Raw genomic sequence first — 22,742 nt, 5'->3', positions numbered from 1 at the left:
AAAAAGTTAAATTAACTTATCTACAAGGATTATTTTTTTAAATTAATAAAGTAGTAGCTGCTGGGTGCTGCTAAATTAGCCTTTTCTACAAACAGCAGTTAGTCAAATTAACTAATAAAAATGCAAGGAAGGATGGGGATGTACAGGGAACAGAAGAGAGAAGTAGCAAGAGAAAAGGGGGCACTATACAAAAAGACGGGCTCTAAAGGAATTCAGGAGCCACTGAGTGACTCTCCTCCACAGTTACACCTACATTCACAAGAATTTCCTTTGCATTCTCTGGAAAAATACTTGCCTGTTGGCACTAGAAGAGGAGTCCAATATGGTTCCAACTTGAGCTGAAAGTGGTGAAGCATAGGAAATTAAGGCTGGTGCAAACTCTTGAGGGGAGGTAAGATACTCAGGTGATGCCTGTTGCTGAGACTGCTGCTGATGTTGAGCTAGCATCTGCTGCTGCAAGAAAGCCTGCTGATACTGCTGCATCTGAAACAGGAAACACCATTATACAAAACAACACTCAAATTCACTGAAGCCCCATCAGCCCCACACCTGTTTAATCTGTCCCCTCTTTTCACGCTGGCAACAAAATCAGAAACTTAAAAAGTTACTTATATATGAAAGAGAAGTTTTCTACTAGAAAAATACAGCAAGATAAAATAAATCCAGTTAAGAGGTTGTGATGCTAAGGCTAACGTGGAAGGATTCAAAAATTTCCCTTTACATATTTTAAGACAATAGAATAGCTTAAAGTTTTTAGTACATGGTTACCATAAAGAAAGGTCAGGGCCCTGGCTGGCGTAGCTCAGTGGATTGAGCTCGGGCTGCGAACCAAAGTGTTGCAGGTTCGATTCCCAGTCAGGGTACATGCCTGGGTTGCAGGCCATGACCCCCAGCAACCACACATTGATGTTTCTCTCTCTTTCTATCTCCCTCCCTTCCCTCTCTAAAATAAATAAATAAGTAAATAAATAAATAAATAAAATCTTTTTAAAAAAAAGAAAGGTCAAACTATTCTCTGAAGTGAAGGCAATTTTCTTTTGAGTTTATTTTTCTTCAATAGGCATTTGCCAAGTGAAAGACAGATGACAAAAGATCATAGGAAACAGATCCATTTTCCTTATATTATGAAATAAGAGAAAAATACTATCAGTCAGTTACAACGTGCCAAATTCAGGTGCTACAGTTCAGCCCAATATAAAGCTGCTTGAGAATACATGACTGGCTTTGATGAAATACATGTAAGTAAATAACCTGAACTGATTTTGAGTGATTCTGAATAATACCATTCATATTGTGAATTCCAACAGTATACTCAGAGAGAAATCTCTAGAAATTATGTAGCACTCACCATTGCAGGATACTGTGGTACAGAAGGCTGTGGCTGATACACTGAATGCACTAAAAACTGTTGTTGAAGCATCTGTTGCTGCTGCATTGCATGTTGATACTACAATGAGAAAAACAAATCCATCAACATTTCTCATGCCGTTTTTGTGCCACAGTCTTCTTTTTTTAAGTATTGACCTTACCATAACAATGATTTGGACACTCCAGAGTCCAAACACCAATGTAAAATAGCTATGGTCAGTGACTATAACTTATATGTGCTTACTGGAAATGGTTTCAAAATTATCAATGAAACATAACAGATTCAATTAAAATCATTTCCAGCTCAGTTTAAGGATATTGCAAAGCAATCTAAACCTAAACATGTTTGCCCCTTGATGAAGATCCCTGAAGCTACTTGTGTCCAGGCCTCACTACCTTAAACCCCCACTCCCCTCCACCTCCCCTTCAATGATGTCTTCTGGCCATCACCTACTTAACTACCCTCCACTCTGGGTGTGTCAGTCAAGACCAGAGGAGGGAGGCACCAATGAGAAGTGCCATACACAGAACTGGCTCAAAAATATTTCAAGAAATGATGAGTGATAAGTTTAAAATAGTTCAGTGAAACCAGAAATGTGCAGGCTCTGCTGAGGCAAAGAATAGAACTTAAGGTCATTTTTTTTTACTATGTCCCTTTTAACTTTAAATGCCTGCTTCCAGCATATACAAACACACCAACCCAGGCAAAAATATAAGAAGAAAACCTAAGACAATATACTTCTGAAAGCTTAATATCACCTTTCCCACAACAACTAATTATAGTCTATGTATTTGAACTCAAAATGTAACTAAAAAAAAATCATCACAGACTGCAGGACTTACTTAAGATGCCAAATGACTAGATGAACAATCTGCATAAAGTCATGATGTAACTATTTCAGCCAAGTATTCTTAAGTAGCTTAGAGTACAAATAAAATATTCTTTAACAGTCAGAAAATTGAGCAAAATGTTTACTTGGATTTAGAGTTCAGGCTCCCATGATAACAAAAGGAATTCACTGCCCTGGCTGGTGTGGTTCAGTGTATTGAGAACCGGACTGCTAAGCAAGCGGTCACCTGTTCGATTCCCAGTCGGGGCACATGCCCAGGTTGTGGGCTGAGTCCCCAGTGGGGGGCAAGTGAGGGGCAACCGCACATTAATGTTTCTCTCCATCCCTTTCTCTCTTCCTTTCCCCCTCTCTAAAAGAATAAAATATTTAAAAAGAAAAGGAATTCACTGACATTCAAGAGCTGCATGAATTTCCCAACACTATTTCCATATCTAAAGTAACAAAAGAAGGACCTGCTGCATATAAGCATCCTGCTGCTGCTGCTGCTGCTGCTGCTGCTGCTGTTGCTGCTGGTGAGGATGACGGTGCTGCAAATGCAGTTGCTGCAATCTCCAATCTCCTTGCTGCAGTTGCTGAAGTACTCTGTGTTGCTGAGGAGGCTGCTGAGGGAGCCCCTGACCCAGTAAAATCTCAGGGCCACTTCCAGGTCTCAGTGCTCCTAAAAGAGGTTTCCAAAGACTTACATTAACATACTCATGGATTTCAATATAACAGCTGTATTTCAGAATACTTAATTTCAATAAGCATTTAATGAAAGCATTTATATCCATATTTTATAATACAGATACTTCCAAAGCATACAGTCTAAAGGGATTATTTACTGTAATTCTAAGTACCCATGGAAGTTAACTTTGTCAACTAAAACTCTGAATAAGTCAAAGTCTTAGAAACATTTCATCTGTCACACTTCATCTCTCCATGAACAAACCAGCCAGGTCAGTTTGTTCTGTATTTCTAAATCATATGCATTGATATGAGTCTTTGACAAAATGATTCTCTCCGTTATTTTCCACCAAATGAAATTCTTATCCTTCAAAGTTGAGCTCAAATCTCTCTTCCTTATTCCTTCACCTAATACTTCCACTAAGTTTGTAACATTTCATGCCTTGCACATATTAATTGCTTGATGGCTATTCCTAACTAGAGCCTCAGAGGGACAGGGTAATGATTTATTTCTTAGCATCCCAAAGAACCTTATACATAACAGATGCTCAATAAATCCTATGTAGAGAATGTATTAACACTGTTGCATAAATGGATATTTACTTGTAAGCTTCATAAATTTTACGCTAGAAAAATCCTGTGAATAAATTTTTGAAATTAATGAAAAAGACACATACAACACCAGAAAAAAAAAATACACTATAATTTCCATATTCTCTTCCAATGAGTTACCATAAATTCAAATGCAACTCTTTAATCCTATGGGAAAAAAGGGAGAGTTCAAAGAGGGAGAGAAGGGTTCTTTTTCATCAATATTAGTATCTCCAACCTCTCTAGGCCTGAAGTATGACACCTCTATGACAACAGCTTTATAACTATTTCTAATTCTTCCAATTATAAGAAACTGCTTGTTCATTTTAACTACTCCTGAAAATATTTATAAAAATATAAGGAAGAAAATTAAAACCATAATTGCACCACACAGACATAACCAACATTAACCTTTTAAGTGTATTTGTTTCTAGTTGAAAGAGTATTAAAAAGTTAAGCTCCTCAGCCATACATTCTTTTAGGACTCTAATGTCTTAAGTGAAGAGCAGTGTGGCTGGGGGTGAAACTAACCAATGACTGACATGCAATTAACTAACTCATGAGGCTCACCTCTCATCTGATAAACTATGACTTTTCTTTCACGTCATCAAGCTGAAGAAAGCTCCCTGTTCTCAAGCCAAGCCCACAGAGCCCCGGCAATACCCAAACAATATCACGTCAAGTCCACATGAAAACAATGCTTTCGAGGACATCATTAAATCCTCCTGCATTACTCCCCATTTTGCAAATGATGAAGTTAAGGCTCAAAGAAATTAAGTAAATTCACAAAGAAAGTTAAAGACAAAAGATAAGCTAGAAGAAAATATTTATAATATATCTGGCAAAGAGCTAATATTCAAAATACATAAAATAAAACTTTGGAGCAATAAAAAATATAAAAAGCATCATAAAAATTGCAAAAGATAATCGACAGAAGAGAAAAAATGGCCACTAAACATAAGAAAAAGCATTATTAATCAGGAATATTAAAACATAAACTTCCACCTGTCAATAGGGAAACATTTTTAAACACCAACATCGTCATGTGTTAACAAAGACAGGACAAAAGGGCACTCACAGTGCTGATGGCAGTGTAGATTGTGAAGTCTTTCTGGATAGCAATTTGGCAGTATCTAACAAGTTTTGATTAAGTATACTTTTCAACATCTCCTCAGAAAAATGCTCTAGCATGTAAATCAAAAATCTGTTATAAGAATGTTTACCCTGACACTATTAATAATAGCAAATATTGGATGTACACTAAGCTACTTCAAGTTTAATCTGGGAAGAAAAAGAAGGGAGACCTTTACATTTTTCTCTGAATAATTTTGTATTGTCTCAATATCTTAAAAGAATAGATCTGTGTATTACTTTCGGTATACATGGCAGAAAACAGTATTATTTTTCCAGCTTAGGCTGGAAGCATATAAGAGAAACACTGCCCTGACATGGGGAACAGGCCTAACACTCACAGCTAGGTCTTGGTGTTCACCAGAGGAACACAATTTCATAAAGCACCACCATCAGGCAAAGTCACTCTGTGACCATGATGGGTCAGGACAACAAGACCACTCTGTAATTATGTCTGAGGTTGCTCTGGTGCAATGGATAGCACATCAGACTTCTATGATCATGTCTGAGCACCAACAAAATCAGGACCATCGTCCAAACCACAGACATGACCAAATCTCTCCCTATCTTGCCTAATATGACTCAGTGCTGCTTCTTCACCGAGGCCCTCGCTTCCCTCTTCCTGGGTAAGATTTATTAAGATACCTAACGATACTATACACCCTCCTGAATGCTTCCATCCACAGCAAAGCCCCCCTTCCTTAAAGCCTTCCCAAAACTACCTGCAACGAGGGCATATCCTTTAATAAGGCTTTTCAAACATCATCTTACTGACACAGTCCCACAGATTCCCATGGTATGTGAGTTATAAACTCATTTGTTCAACTGCAGTGTGTTCCTAGTGGTCTTTGACCAAAGGGCATTGATACATAATTGACCAATAGAATCTCCAACCCAAAAAAGTAAAAACAAAAGAAAGAGGGAAAGAGAGATAGAAACTAACACTGAATGTTTCGTATGAAGGAGAATTTTCCTAGATATCACATATCTTGTTATTTACTCCTTGTAACAGGAAATGTAATTATTCCCATTTTATAAAAGAGAACACTGAGGCTCAGAAATGGAAAAGCAGGAACTGGACACAAAGGATTTCAAATTCCCCTGCTTTCCCCCTCCATGAACTACTCCTCTGTCTGTTATATCTGACCACCTCAGAGGAATGCAACAATACACCAGGCAATGTAGCCATTACCTTCCCTGAGCATACATTTCACTTCACAGTAATAACAGTGGTTAATAGGTATTCTTAAGGATGTGTGTGGCAGGCATTATATTAAGCAGTCATTAATCCTCAGGACAATCTTATAAGAAGTATCAGCATTTTCCTGATGTATATTACTAAAAAATGGTAAAAACAGGACTCAGATCCAGGTTAATAAGCCTCAAAAAATGGGTCTTTCACCCTGAGAGTATCCTAACACAAAACATTTTATTTGGGAACCTTTTAACATTAACACAAAACAGATTTATCATAAAATAAAGTGTTAAACAGAGTTTCCTAGAGATGGACCATCAAGTCATAACCCCAGACTCATGAGAGAACAAGTTTACTCTCTAATATTAGGGATATTTCCTTAGGGAAAAAATTTAAGTTCTGTACTGTATCATAATGCTTAGAAGTTATCAGAAAATATAAAATCAATTAAAACAAATTTCTGTGTTGTAATGTTCATACAGTCCAAGACAGACTATGTGGCCAAGACTCTAGATCAGTGTAAAGACACACAACTTTGTTAAGTGTTGGGAACCGCCCTGCCTGGTATCAGAAGCTGTAATCCCCACCAAGGCTAAGGCTGAGGGAATGACCTTGGAACCGTAAGCCACAAAGGAGACAGGCTTATCTCCCTGACAGGAACACTGCTTCTGCTCCTTTTACTTCAACTATAACTGGCCCCCAAAGCTTGGTTGGTTAGCCAATGACGGGTAAGATTCCCCAAAGGGGGAACAACCTAAGACAGGCATGATCACGCGGGAGGCCTCCAAGGAAGGACTTTGGGGGCTACAGCAAAAGGAGGTGATGGACCCTCGCCCCTCATCTTTGCATAGCCTGAGTCCTCATTGTCTGGGAGAAAATCTCCTTCTCTCTTGGTTGCCTTAGTTCCCTTGTTCCACCTAAGCCTGAAACAATGACAGAGGGGTGGTGCAGCCCTGTGCTGGAAAGGGCAGGTTCCCCAGGTGATCAGGCCTAAGAAAGAATATGTAAATCCTGTGAAACCTGCTTTGTTTAGAATGCTCTCAGTTGAATGATAAGGGTCTAGGGAAGAAGTAAATTTGTTCCTTAAAGTTTTTTACAGCTCTTTGACCCTGACTCAAAATAGGCCCTCAGACTTCCTTGTTACCTATTGTTTGATCCTTACTTCCTAGGAGTGAGTAATGAGCTTTACCTGAATTCTTATGCAAAGGAAACCAATAAAAAGCCTCTCTGGCGGGGGAACGGGGCACTCTCCCCACTAGAGAGAGTGGCCATTCCGTCCCTACTTCCCCACAGAACCTGGTTGTCTCTGTGTATGTTTTTCTCTCGTGTCAACAAGCCATCCGCAGCGTTCTGCGGTCACTGCCAGTCAGTGATCGTGTCAGTTAAGGCTAGAGTTTTAACTTCTTCCTTTCCAATACAATACAGAATCTTCCATACTCTTAAACTTTGTCATCAACCTCAAACCCTACCCGTCGGTAACACTAGGGGTAAGTAAATTGTGAACTTTGTATACACTACTCTTATATGCCAATAACTTACCTTTCCCTGCAGCTTTAGGAAAATAATTAGTTGAGTTTACCAGACATCAGTAGAAAGTTTCTTAAAACATTATGCTAGCTGCTTCACAACAGTAAGTTTGGCAGTAATCTATACTCCTAGGAAATTAAGCCATAAACATTTGTTTACATTATTTATTAAGGGGATTAGGTTGGAAGGGCTACATTACCTTTTGCTCTGTGGTTACCAAATTCACCAGGTACAGGGACTTTAACAGGTGTTACTGAACTTTGAATGGTCAGCACACTGGGAGTGGCAGTAGTAGAGTTGGCCTTTGGTCTTTGTCTTGGTGCAATTGAGGTTTCTGTTGGTCCAATGGTATCTGTTATTCTACAAGAGAATACATTTCATTCCAAATATTGGGATTATTTCTCATTTACTCTTTGTTCTGTAAGTATCTATTTCAGCAGATACATTTTAATTGTTATTATAATCATGTTAATCTTCTTGGTTCCTTCCTAAGTTTCACTCTCAAGAATTCAATGTTTAATGAAGACAAGAAAATAAAATAAACCTAACCATTTTCTTTAAACCAGTATGCAACCATTCATAGTCTGCCACTAAATGGAAGCTGGCAGAAAAAGAATATAAGATAAGACTGCTTTTAAGGAGAGGAAATAGGGAAAACAAACCAATCTTGTCACAAGGTGTTAGATACAATGGAGCAGTCAGAGAAACACAAACAAGAAACAACAAGTAAAGGTCTTCCTCAGCTTGGACTCCGGGCCTACAAAAGATAAGACTCTGCCCTAGGATGTGGAAAACGAAAGCAGCCAAAAGTTTCAACAAGTAGAGCTACCTGTCACATTTAACTTATTGAATCTTTAATTTTGCTTTTCTTAAAACACTGAATGGAAATTATCTAAAACTTTCCCAATTAGACTTACTTTATGTCATAGACGTGGGCAGTTGAGTAGAAAGCTTAATTTTGAAAACAATAGACACTAAATACAATTTGAGAAAACACAGGTATCTGCTCTTCTCTTTAAAAAAAGGGAAAAATCTTTGACTTACATATTTACTAACTTTGCTTTCCACAAATTCAGGATAAAAACTCAAATAATTTTTAATAATTATATGCTCACTTTTCAACAAGATTACAATAAAATCTCTTTACCAAGTTCCCTGATATTTTCAAATAATTTAACAGTTAATATTTTGCATACATATGATTTATTAAGTGCACATCGGCTGCCTTGGATGAAGTGCTATGAGAACTACACAGGTCCAGTTCTTACATAAACCAGAAGAGGGAGCCCTGTGCATAGCTATCTAAAAAATAAAGGCAGTTAAAAAGATTTTAGAAAATCACAGAAACACACCAAATGTGTGCTGTTTTCCAAATAAAATATCTATGTTTTAGGTGAGATAGGGATGGTACAAGTCATATAAAAAGTAAACTAAAAGGCAATAAAAGATCATATATATATCTAACTAGATCTCATTTAATAATAATCAAATATTTATTAAGTTGAAATTATGGATGTGGCACTTAAAACCAATGCTCCCTACACTCAAGTAATTTAGAGAAAATATTGTATACAATCTGCTTATCTATCCATTCTTTATAGGAGAGCTCATCCTTCCTTGCTCCTGTTTTGAATCTATAGATTCAGAGCACACACAAGTACAGAAAAGCTCTGAAAAGTTAGATACTAAAGTTCTGCAGACTTTATTTCATGTTCCCTAATTTAGTTTACCAATGTACAATCTAATACACAATTGCCGATATCCAGCAAACAAAGCATAATACCCTGTCTTTAAAGAATTTATAATACAAAGGCGGGGGCCAAAAAGCCCCAGAATTTACTTATAAAAAATTGTGTATGGCCCAGGCTGGGGTAGCTCAGTGGACTGAGCATGGACTGTGAACCAAAGCATCGCAGGTTCGATTCCCAGTCAGGGCACATGCATGAATTGCAGGCCAGGCCACGGTCCCCAGCAACTGCACATTGATGTTTCTCTCTTTCCCCTTCCCTTCCCTCCCTAAAAATAAATAAATAAAACCTTTAAAAAAATGGATTTCCAAAAAAAAAAATTGTGTTTGTATTCTTACATCTTTACATTTCAGTCACCTTCAAAGTAACCTCCATTTGATACAATACACCTATTGAGCTGGCTTTTCCACTGCTCAAAACAATTTTTGAACTTGTCAATTTGAATGCCTTTTGGTGCTTCTGCTGTTTTTTGTTTCACCTCTTCCACATCGGCAAAATGTTTCCCTTTGAAGACTTTTTTCATCAAGGGAGAGATCAGGTGAACAGACAGGGTGGGACACGGGGGTCATGCCATATTTGGTCAAAAACTGCTCAACACTCAGTGCAGTGTAGGCAGGTGCACTCATAAATCACCCAGCATGAAATGGGCAAATGTGTTGAGTCTTCCAAAAAAGAAAATTCACTGACACCAAAGACAGCCTCTCACAACAACACCACCTCTCACAACGCCAGCTGGTGCACTGATACAGGTAGGTTCTTAGCACACTCACCTAGTGGGGGAAGCCTGTACTACAAGGCGCCTGCCCTCCAGAAGATAATTCCAGTTTTTTAGGGGTCCCTCCTCATATATGTAGGGAGATACGCACATGTTCATGAGAATATACTAAGTTATAATAGTAAAAAAAATCAGTGCCACACTAGTACTGTCAAGAGTTGCACAGAGGAGTAATTCTACCTTTAACCTAAATTGACTAGAGAAGGCTTCAAGTAGGGACTAGACATTTAAAACATATATATGATTTCATTAGCCAGTGAAAAGAAAGTATTCTGTGTGAGGAAATGAGAAGAAATGCCTGGATAGATGAGGCAAAGTGAAGACACACGCATGACTGAAATGAAAGACTGAGTACTGTGTTAACTCTCCGTACAGCTTCATCTGCATTAATCACAACAGACCCAAAACTGTTTTCTCTGCTTCCCTCTTTCTCCTTCGTGCTCTATCATCTGAACAACCTTCCTAGAACATAGTTGCTCTCTCCACTTAAAATCCTTCAATCGTTTCCACTGCCAGGACAGAGATTCTCAGGCTTCCCATCTTAAAGATGTCACGTAAGTTTCACATGCTTAACAATCCGAAGGAAAAATGCAGATATTTAGGGATGGAAAACGCTTTTGAGGAGTAAAGCTGAGTGCCACAGAGTAAAGGCCAGGCAAGAAGACGCATAATATTCATAAAAGCTTTAAAACATGTAAATAATAATCTATTTAAAGATTTCACCACACCTCACTCCCAGAAATATAAGAAAAGGCTAACTTTTTATGTTTTATAGCCATTTATATTTTTTCAAGTTCTGAAACTATCAGTATAAATTTATACTACTGATCAAAAAGCAAAAATGAATCTTATTTTGAATACAATGTATAGCTTTAACACACTATGAATAGCACTAAGAATTTAGCTGTGTTAACTGTTTGCTTATAATTGTACAGCTATAACTCGTGTCATAATGAAGACAGAGCATTCTTATCCATTTGACACTTTTGTAGTGCATCTACCTTCTTAAAGATCTAGTCATAAACAAAATAATTATTAAAAAAACACAAATAACAATAAAATTCAACTAACAACTCTACAACTCATAATTCCACTCAAGTGTAACAGCTGCTGCTAACCACAGCTGTGTTATAGATAGGTAGGACACATTGCCAGTAGGGACGGGTTCCTACAAAGTCAGACGTAACTGTACTCTTCTGTCTCTTCTTCAAGAGTATTTTAAAATTCAAATGAATGAAGACAGTATTTTAGAGTCATGCCATATTTTTTTAAAAACTAAGTTATTCCCAAATGACATTTTAACAATTTATAAATAATACATTACTTGTAACACATCACCACCAAGTCCCAAACAGAACTGACTGTAACATTGAAAATTCACTGGCCTAAACACCAAAGGCCAAATTTCTCAGCATTAACATACAAACTTGCTCCTGATTGGCATTTACCTAACTCTTCAACTTCAGTTCCCACAACCCCGCAATGCAATGCGTCCGCTATGCTCCAGTCTTGCAGGCTCACAGAGGCCGTTCTTCTTGCCCGAAGGGCCTGTCTGTCACAGTTTCCCTCCCTATCATCCAGGTGACAGATTACATCATTCATCTTTCAAGCAACAACTCAGTAATCCCCTAACCCCGCCCCAGGGAAAGGATTGGGTTCTTTCTGAGCTCCTGTTTGCTCCCCCTCTTTCCCTTCCTCCACTCTCAGAGTTGCCTGATATCTGTCAGGTTGGAATTGTTTACTTGTATATGTCTTCATTAAAATGTGAACTCCTTGGGAATAAATAATGTTTCTTTTTCTTTGCATTTCCACTATCTGTATGTTGCATATAGCAGGTGCATGACAAAAATATTTTATGTCAAATAAAATACTTTGCATAGGTAAAATACAATTCAAAAAAGCTATGACCAAGAAATCTCCTCAAATGTAATATTATACCTGATACTATATATCATAGTATATAATACGATAATCTAAAATACAGTCATGCTCATTAACTTTTAAACTCAAAATAAGTATAAGGAAAAAAAGTTTAATCATTAACTCAATAGTTACTCAGATTCAGGTCTTAAAGTACATAATGTGCCAAACTTACTAACAGTAAAAACTGAAAAATTATTTAAAACATTGATTGTATTTTTACCAGTCTGAAAATTATTATCATTAAAACCATTCATTATAAAATTATACATAGTAATACATATTTAAATGCCTATTAGAACACATAAAATAGCTTATAAATTTATAATACTCTAAAAAAGTAGCCTATAAGAGCTATATTTCCTTTCCTTAAATAAAAAATCATACTAGCTGTAAACTAAAAACAGTTCATAAATCAGAGTTGACATGTTATAAATAATGACAACCAACCCCCAAGTGACCCAATGCATTATAACGTTACCAGTTACATCATCACTTCTTGATTGCTGAGAGGACAGTTCAAGTGAGAGTGATGTCAAATCCTGTCTCTAATACAAAAGAGTTTATTTTATACTTGCTATCTAAACTCTACACCACATACAATAAGGAACAACATTTTTTGTGCATGTAGGTGATATTTAATTACATTTGCTAGGATTAAAAACAGGATCTCTTATTTTTTAAAAAACCTTTTCAAATTTCAGCATCGCTTTGCCTACCTGGCTTTTATTTGGCTTTTCCTAGAAGCTGCTTCACTAGCAGTCATGGGTTCAGGAAGAGTTGAAGGAATAGGAGAATTCTGGAAAAAAATAAAACTCCATTTTAGCTTTTCTTTTAATTGCTGAACACATTATTTAAAGGTTATGGATATGTTCTAATTTTAAAAATTACTGTCTGTGAGATGCTATTACTTTCACCTCAGACACCTACAAACTGCTCACATATACTTGTCAGATCTAATCCGCAAACATTGCCACATGCTACGTAAACATCACTTCCATATTCATGTGCCAGAGAAACCCTTAAAAAATAAACAGAACAATATTGTATTCACTTAACAAATAGGCAAATTTTGGCTAAAAAGAAAGATTAAATTATACTCATAATCAATGACTATTCACATTTCAGGGAAAAAAAGCAAGCACCAAGCATATGGGTCAAGTGTTGTTTCTGCATACTGCAGAAATTTCCTGACACTGCATGTAAAATCTAAAAAACAAGAACAAAGGTTTTCCTAATTTGTTTATGTTCTACATAATGTTTGGCTTCAAGGTACTCGAATGTTTGCCAAATGAAGAGCTATAAATCTATAGTCAAATGTCAAAGCTATTTTTATCACTAGAATATTAAACTGTATGACTTTCAGCCTCAACAAAGAATATCTGACATAGTAAAGAGTTCAACAAACAAAATGGAAAGGTATCAACTTCCTTCTTTTTTCATAGCGGACTGTGTTAAGTAATACAGAAAGGAAAACTGAAGATGGAGGAATAGGTGGACGCACCGTACCTCCTAGTACAACCAAGATTAGAAAACCAGTAATTTACAACAATAATTTACTATCAGAATAACACCCAGATCCGGCAGAGGATTTATCTGAATGGAAGTCGGGCAGCCAAGAAGTTGAAGGAGACGCGTTCATCCGAACTGGTAGGAGAAGACCAGCCAGGCGGGCGCGGGGCTGGCTCCGGTCGGCGGCGCGCGGAGGTCGGGGGAAGGTTTGGTGCGAAATCGGCGCAAAAGCCATCTGGCGCGCAAGAAGGCAGCGGTGATCCCTGAGTACGCAAGCTGCGGCTGGCAGACCCAGAGGGGTAGCAATTGTGGACCAGGGCAGAACTCTCGGCCCAGAAGCCCAGACAAGGGTCTGAGTCCAGAGGAACGGAACTACCGCCATTGTTTTCCCCCGCCCCCACATATAACATCACAATCTAGCGACTGGGGTGCCCAGCCCCGGTGAGCACCTAAGGCTCCGCCCCCCACCCTAACAAGAGCAACCAGACCAGGAAAAAAAAAAAAAGGAGAGACAGGGGAAAAAAAAAATATGTTTTCTACAGAGCAGATCAGTCCCCCAGGACTCATCCTTTTGAACGACCAAGAATTAGCCAATCTATCAGATGCGCAGTTCAAAACACTGGTGATCAGAAAGCTCACGGAACTGGTTGATTTTGGATGAAATTTAGATGAAAGAATGCAGATTACCATAAAAACAGATGCAGGAAGACACGTGGAGGAGGGCCAATAGTGAAAGGAAGGAATATGAGTCTCAAAACAATACAGTGGACCAGAAGGAAGATAGAATCAACCAAGCAGGAAAGCATGATGAAATAAGAATTCAAAAAATTGAGGAAAAGATTAAGAGCATCCAAGACACCTTTAAACGTTCCAATATCCGAATTATAGGGGTACCAGAATCGGAAGGGGAAAAGCAACAGATTGAGCACGTATTTGAACAAATAATAAAGGAGAACTTCCCCAATCTGGCAAAGGAAACAGTCTTCCAAGAAATCCAAGAAGCTCAGAGAGCCCCAAAGAAGTTGGACCCAAGAAGAAACACACCAAGGCATATCATAATTACATTAGCCAAGGTAAAAACGAAGGAGAGAATCCTAGAAGCAGCAAGAGGTAAGGGGACAGTCACCTACAAAGGAGTTCCCATCAGACTGTCAGCTGATTTCTCCAAAGAGACCTTACAGTCAAGAAGGGGCTGGAAAGAAATATTCCAAGTCATGAAAGACAAGGACCTACATCCCAGATTGCTCTATCCAGCAAAGCTCTCATTTAGAATGGAAGGCAGATAAAGTGCTTCTCAGATAAGGTCAAGTTAAAGGAGTTCATCATCACCAAGCCCTTATTTTATGAATGCTACAGGGACTTATCTAAGAAAAGAAGATAAAGAAAAGACATGTATAGTAAAAGGACAGCAAACTCACAAATATTAACAACCACACCTAAAGGCAAAACCAAAAGAAACTAAGTAAACAATTAGAACAGGAACAGAACCACAGAAATGGAGGGCACCATGGAGGGTTAGCAGCAGGGGGGTGGGAGGAGGAGAGAGGGGGAAAAGGTATAGAGAATAAGTAGCATAGAATGTAGGTTGAAAATAGATAGGGGGAGGGCAAGAATAGTACGGGAAATGTAGAAACTAAAGAACTCATAAGTATGACACATGGACATGAACTAAAGAGGGAAATGTGGGTGGGAGGGAGGTACAGGGTGGAGGGGAGAGAAGGGGGGAAATGGGACAACTGTAATAGCATAATCAATAAAATATATTAAAAAAAAAGTAATACAGAAAGGAAAACTGACAGGAACAAATGAGGCCAGAATGATCTTCAGAAAGCTGAGAAGGGCTTAGAATCAGTGATGATTCTGGACTTTTATTAAAATTAGCACCGACCTGCCATACACAGTTAATCTGATGTAGTTAAGTACAGTGTGCAGACACAGGATATAATTCAAAGCCTGTCAACGATGTTAGCTATTACTAACTCAGCACCTTTAATGGACTAGGCACTGGGTTTTCATTTCTTATTTGCAGTCCTCATAATTCCTATCTCTGTTTTACACAAAAAGAACAGAAATTAAATTCTCAAAATACAGTTGGCCCTCCATATCCATGAGTCCAGCATCCACAGATTCAACAAACCTCAGATCAAAAATACTACCCAGGTCCTGGCCAGTGTGGGTCAAGTGGCTGGAGCTTCATCTTGTACACCTAAATGTCATGGGTTCAACTGCCGGTTGGGGCACATGTCTACGGTGAGGGTTCAGTCCCCAGCCGGGATGCATACAAGAGGCTACTGATTTTCTCTCTCTCCCTCTCTCTACCGTATCTCCCTTACCCTTTCTCTAAATCAATGAGTATGTCCTCAGGTGAGGATTTAAAAAAACACTACTACTCAAACAACAATATCATGTTGCCACTGCATGTACTATGTAGTTAGGCCTACAATGGCTGCATCTCTACTGACAGGTACAGCCATTTTTTTCATGTCATTATTTCCTATTTAATACAATATAATAACTATTTACATTAGGTATTATATGTAACCTAGAGATGATTTAAGTACACGAGAAAACCTGTAGTTACATGCAAATACTATGCCATTATTCTATGTAAGTGACTTGAGCATCTGCAGATCTCAGTACCCACGGGATTCCTGGTACCAATCCCCTGTGGATGCTGAGAGATGACTGCATACAAAACTAGTCACTGATGAAGACAGGTCTCTCCATTTACAATACCTATGGCTCTTTACAACAAAGGTAACCAAACTTTTCCAGTGTACAGAGTACTTAGTGTCCCAGAATTTTTTCATGATACCCCTAGTTCACCCCCCAAATAAATCTTATAGTATGTTTTTTAATAGATTGGCCCAAACAACTTAGTAATTGTTATTTGTGCTATGTCAGTCAGATATTTCTCTGAAAAAATGCAAAATATCATGCAGTGCCCCCACATCTATTATGGCTCCCTAGAGCACTACAGTACACAATTTAGCAACTGTGGCTTTATACTGAAAATACTAATCACAAACACACTATTAGGCTATTTGTCATTAAACAAATAACTCTGAAAGTGTGTGTACATATGCACACACACACATAAATAGCTACATGTAATAAAATGGATTTTAAATTCATATCCAACTTAAGCTCTGGCTGGGAAGGCTCAGTTGGTTGGGCATTGTCTCACAAAGTGAAACATCACCAGTTCAGTTTCCGGCCAGGGCACATTCCTGGGTTGCAGGCCCGGTCCCCAGTTGGGGCAGTGTGGGAGGTGACTGATACTTCCCTCACATATCGATGTTTCTCTTCCTCTTTCTCCCTTCCTTCCCAGATAGATAGATAGATAGATAGATAACAAATAAAATCTTTTAAAAATTCATATCCCAGCCCTGGCTGGCATAACTCAGTGGATTGAGCGCGGCTGGGAACCAAAGTGTCGCAGGTTCGATTCCCAGACAGGGTACATGCCTCGGTTGCAGGCCATAACCCCCAGCAACCGCACGTTGATGTCTCTCTCTCTCTCTATCTCCCTCCCTTCCCTCTCTAAATAAATAAATAAATAAATAAATAAATAAAATCTTTAAAAAAAATTCATATCCCACTGAAAAAGGTTACTTACATTGATATTGGAGACTGGACAGTCCTTTTTGGCAAATTTAAATGCGAAATAGGACACTTGAAATATATCAGGTCTACGGTCTGGATCTGGTTCAAGCATAAACCCTGCAAGAACAGATTAAAATGTAGAGAAGTTCACTGAACACAGAAGCTATATAGTGGCACATTAAAAGGATAATGTATATATGTATACATAAATACTTTTTCCATTCTAAGATCAGTGATGATTCAAATTTTGTTAATAGAAAATATAAAAATTGTTACCGATACATGAACTTAAAACATTATCCCAAGCTAAAGACAAATCAGTCACAACTCTGTACCAGAAGTATTATTAACAAATATATTCTTCTGAGAAAGTGAAACAAAACAAAAACTGAATTTAGTGAACAATGGGGAATTATTCACAAAAGTTCTAGGGCCATAGTAGAAGTCCTTAATTTCACTATTATCCAAAATACATCTACTAATTTTTAAGTAATCCTGAACCACTGAGAAAGTACTAAATTGTGTGCATAGTAATCTAACAAAGTAGTGCAGGATTGACAGTATAGTTTTCCAAAATCGTGCTTTCTTCCCATACTGATGCTATGAGTGTTCACCACAGTTCAATATTTCAACGTGTTACACATATCCTCTTCAGAAGTATGAGCTGAGTTTCATGGCTCTATTATGAACAGACTTCACACCAACCTACAGCACTGCTTGAAATGCCTGACCTTTTTCTAATCAAAATGACCAACACTATTTGTCTGTTTCTTGGGTGACTTGTTAAATTTACAATTTCACAAAAAGGTTGACATTTATACTCACTTCTTTAACTGAAAAACTCATATTTTGTTAAAGCTCTCCATGTTTTAACTTTGATTCATTGATTAATTCAAGTTTTTATCACATTCAAAAATCATTATTAAACCAACACAGAATGTACAATTTACAGCATTAATTGAATAACATTCTGAAATTTGCTAGTAAAATTATATACAGAGATCAAAGTATATAAATGGCTAAATTACAATTATAAATCAAAATTAATTCAATCTTTCTTTCAAATTTAAGTAATTTTTAAACAAACAATTTTTAATACATCTCCCACAACTTGATAACCTTATTTTGGTTAAAAACAGTTGTTTGGCAAGTGAAAGCACAAACTGAGCAGAAATTTGTGAAATTATAAACTCAGTTTTTCAAATATTCTGCACATAACCTGATTTGATGTACTGAAAAAAGCTAACATGTATAACTTACAGAACTGATTTTTTATTATTTTATCAACACTGTTAGATGGTAATAATTAAAAATACGGAATTCTAATATTGATCAGATTATATTCAACCTCATCCGAGAAAAGATTTAAAGAATCCATGAAGTTTCTTTTATCCTTCAAAATCATATTTTATCTTGACACCAACAGATATAAAATGTTTTTAAAGTAACAATAGTCCATGACATAGGGATAAACTTAAACTTTTAACAATAAACATTTATCCAAATAATTTTTTTAACAAATCACAAGAAACTTCTCAAATTCACAAACTTAATATTTTATTTTTCTAAGAATTCAGTTTATTTGGCTTTCAAAATCAAATTTCAAGAGTAACTAATTATAAATATTTATTCCTATAAATGGCTTGAAATGCATATCAACTATGAGATTTTTTAAATGTATGAGAACATTAGGACTAACAGAAAAGTAGCCCCTTCCCTGAGAGACTCTTCCCTGTGCCCCCCCCAAAAATGCTAGGATGATGCCAGTAAATAAACTGCATATGATTTGGTCTTATAAATACAGGCCACAAATTTAGTTCTCTACCTTCTAGCTGTCAACACAAATAGGGCAACATGATCCATTACATGAATCAACATGAATCACAGTGTCCTTAACACAAAAATAAACCAGGTGCTAAGAAAAAACACCATTGCTGATACCAAAAGCCAAAAGTAAATTCTCCTTTGAGTCTATCTAAAGATGGCTCCAACTGAGTGATCACAATCCTTAAAGAATTGCAGTGAGTGACAGGAACAAATTTGGAGGACACATGGACAAAAACTAGGGGTGGGGGGTAATGGGGGGGAAGGGGGGAGGGTTGGGTGGGTGGGCCTGGAATGGGAGTAGGGGGGAGAAAACTGTACTTGAACAATGATTAAAATAAATAAAAAAAAGAAAAATTGCAGTGAGTGGCAATGGGTAATGTCTTACACATGCCTGTGTGGACCAGTGACATAACACCTAAGTACAATTAGGGCGAAGAAATTCTATACATGTAGAGAACAGTACAGTACTCGAATATACTTCTCTGGCCCAACTTTATCTAGAAAAAGCTTTTTAAATATCTGGAGGAAAATAAAATGATACATCAGGCACTCCTGTATCTATTTTCTTTCCGTCACAGTAGATGAGAAGCACTGAAGGAAAATAAATTTGACCTTTATGTTCTTTAACCAAGATTTGTGTAAGTAATTCTCTCAAGTTCAGCATAGGATGACATCCACTAACAATTAGGTAGCTAGGCTGTGGGGAAAAGGGTATCATCTTGTAAGTAAACAAAAGGACCCCTAACTCCTGGCTCATGTTCTATGTGGAAATACTGTGAGAGCCAGTTTAGTTTGTCTAACTGTAACAATCCCATTTATATGACATAATTAATGACTAGAATTTATTTTAATAGAATGGGAAAATATTAGTGTGCACTAATATGGTAGGTATAAGCAATAGTTATGAAGCTTTTTTCACACATGTGTGTGTGCATGTGTTCTAGGTCGTAACTAAAACCTATTTAATTACTGTGGATCACAGCCAAACAGTGTGAAGACCACTGTGCTAGTGACCTCTCTCTATATGTCATTCCTCTCCAAGGGAAAGGGAGTGATTTGTTTGTTCAAGTAGAAAGAAAAGGCACCCACAAATGCCCATCTCTTCTACTCTTTCTTTCATAACAGTTTACTTTTAGGACATATATGTTCTATGTAAAACCATGTTTTGCAAGTGGCCCATTTCTATGGAAGAGGGCTAAGGTTATCCAGCACTGTCTACAACTGGGTGTGAGTAAATCTGAGGGCTGAATGCAAGGAACGGGCTCGCTGGCACCGGGTCTAAATTTCATTCATTCTGCAATCTACTTCATCTACTACTGTTGACAGTTTTATCTAATGAGTTCCTGTAACCCATCTCTGGTTTGGTTCCAAATTCAAAGTATGAAGAGACTGAAACTCACAGGTAGAAAATGGCTACATCTTTCTCTCTGAATATTTTTATACTGGATATTAGCAGCCACTTAAAAAGAAAAAAAAGGCATCATGAAACATTTAATTTAAATAATTTCCCAAACTGTCCAAAAGAATGAGTTACAAGTTAAACTCCTAAACTAATGAATGATCTAATGTGAAGTGCAAAGTATCTAGAGAGAAATAAAATGATTCATCCTACAGTTTTGTTTTTGTTCACAGATCAGCTCTACTCCAGCTAAATACTGAGGCATATCAACTAAGAACGACAACTTCAGTTTTATTTTAAGTAATTGGTCCAAAGCCATCTTCTCTCACAATAATTAAACCTTAATTTTAGTATTTGTATCAACTCCCACTTCATGACAATAAAACTGTACCATCTACAAAAATATGCTCTTGAGGGGAAGAATAAATTAAAAAATGCATGTGTCTAGCTCATCTAAAAGATTAAGTTCAAAAAAGAAAAAAAAAAAAGCAGAGAAGCAAGAACACACTCTTGTTTACTGAATTTAAAATGATCAAGACCTGGCTGGTGTGGCTCAGTGGATTGAGCGCGGGCTGTGAACCAAAGGGTTGCAGGTTTGATTCCCATCTAAGGCACATGCCTGGGTTGCAGGCCAGGTCCCCAGTGGGGGCCACATAAGAGGCAACCACACACTGATGTTTCTCTCCCTCTCTTTCTCCCTCCCTAAAAATAAATAAATAAAATCTTAAGTAAAATAAAATAAAATAAAATAATCATGTCCATCCTGAGAACATTCCTGCTGTCCTTGCAAATATAAAATTGACTTTTAAAAAGGTATGTGCTTCTCTTAAGTAAATCTTTCTATTGAGACAAACTCCATTTACATAACCTGAGAACACTAAGTAGTCTCAGCATTAAAGGCAGTGTATGATTAAACCAACACAATATTCTCAACTGATGTATAAGACATATCTGATAAAAAAAAAAATACTTAAAAACAACTGAGGCAGCTGAATTAATTATGTTCGTATTAATTTTGCGCAGGATAAGTACAACATCCACGCATATTCCATCAAAAAGAGAAGCTATCAGAACTGCTAGTGCTATAGCAGTGGCCAAGCTAAATCATGGTTTAATCAAGGATTCAAGCCACATATTAAATAAAGGAGTTCCTAGTCAAGTTATACAAAACAACGGCTCCATGCATGGGCCTAAGAAAAGTTATATCAGCCTCTGTAATGTAACAGCTCAGCAAATTTAATAGGAAAATGCTTTTGATACAAGTGTTAAAAGAATGGCCCTGCTTAAAATTTATTTCTTTCCTTCCAAAAAGGTCTTTTTCTTTGCCACAGAATTCTACTTATATTAATTTACCTGAAAAGATAAACACCCATTTTAATTTTGCAACCAAAAATATATCAAGCATTCACTTGTTATTTTTACCTATTAATCTATGGAGATTATTATATAAACTTACATTAGGTTAGGTTTATGTATCCTACATACCTTATTCCATGGACTACTGAAAAGAAACCTAACTTACCAGCCATAATAAATGTGTTCAGTCATAACTAAAACACTGAATGGCACTACCAACATGTTAAAATAGTATGTGCGTGATAGTTCTGACAGCTGTCTCTAAGTTATTGATCAGAGCCCTCTCTCTACATCTCCTCAAGTAGTAATCCAGAGCCACTAACTGAAAACCTCCAAGGAAATCCTATCCTTGATTTTTTTCTTCTTTCCAAAGATACATTAAAATTTCTGACATTTTTTCAAAAAAAGATAGGAAAAAAGAGTGGGTGAGGGCATACATAAAACAAGATTAGTCATGAGTGGATAACCACCTAAGTAGTGAAACAGGTACATGATAATTCACTATACGGTTCTGCCTATACTTTTTTAAATTTCCATAATAAATGTTAAGTATATTAAAACAAGCAAGCAAGTTCTGGTTCCCACAGAAAATAATTATTCAATAAATGTATTTTATAATAAAAAAGATGGTTGTTGAGATTGGAAAAAAGAGAACCCTTTGTACATGGTTGGTGGAAATGTAAATTAGCATGGGAAACATAAATTCAAAAACAGTATGAAGTCCCCTCAAAAAAATTAAAAACAGAACTACCATGTAATCCTTCAGTTCTACTTCTTTGTGTACAGTGGAAGGAACCAGAAACACTAACTGGAAAAGCTATCTGCACCCCCACATGCACTGCAGCATCACTTACAATAGCCAAGATATGGAGGCAACCTCAGTGTCCTTCAATGGACAAGTGGATTAAGAAAATGTTAGACACACACACACACAGGAATGGTATTCAGCCATGAAAAGGAAGAAAATCTTGCCAGTTGAGACACCATGGACGGACTTGAAGGCATTATGCTAACTAAGTAAAAGAAGTCAGGAAAAAGACAAATATGGTACAATCTCACTTATATGTGGGATCTTTGAAAAAGAATAATAAAACTCACGCAAGTACAGAGAACGGACTGGAGGTTGCCAGAGGTGGAGTTTGGGGTGTGGGTGATATGGGTGAGGGTACCAACTTCTAGTTATAAGTAAGTCCTGGAGATAAAATGTACAGCTTGGTGACTGTAGTTAACAACATTGTATTATACATCTGAAAGTTGATAAGAGAGATCTTAA

At 37.2% G+C, this 22,742-nt stretch overlaps 1 protein-coding gene across 2 annotated transcripts in view; it reads right to left on the bottom strand.

Annotated features, from left to right (window-relative positions):
- BMP2K (BMP2 inducible kinase) overlaps positions 1 to 22,742 on the bottom strand; it is a 124,629-nt gene that overhangs the window by 34,084 nt on the left and 67,803 nt on the right. For both annotated transcript variants that reach the window (XM_028507648.2, XM_028507650.2), the window contains exons 8-13: positions 16,901 to 17,004; positions 12,489 to 12,568; positions 7,526 to 7,686; positions 2,672 to 2,877; positions 1,349 to 1,447; positions 296 to 483 (exon numbers count right to left, since the gene is read on the bottom strand). In XM_028507648.2, coding sequence (XP_028363449.1) covers positions 296 to 483; positions 1,349 to 1,447; positions 2,672 to 2,877; positions 7,526 to 7,686; positions 12,489 to 12,568; positions 16,901 to 17,004 — 838 coding nt within the window. The remainder of the gene's footprint in view (positions 1 to 295; positions 484 to 1,348; positions 1,448 to 2,671; positions 2,878 to 7,525; positions 7,687 to 12,488; positions 12,569 to 16,900; positions 17,005 to 22,742) is intronic.

Source organism: Phyllostomus discolor, chromosome 1 (genome assembly GCF_004126475.2).
Source record: "Phyllostomus discolor isolate MPI-MPIP mPhyDis1 chromosome 1, mPhyDis1.pri.v3, whole genome shotgun sequence".
Lineage (NCBI taxonomy): Eukaryota > Metazoa > Chordata > Mammalia > Chiroptera > Phyllostomidae > Phyllostomus > Phyllostomus discolor.
This window is presented reverse-complemented; position numbering and strand designations above follow the sequence as displayed.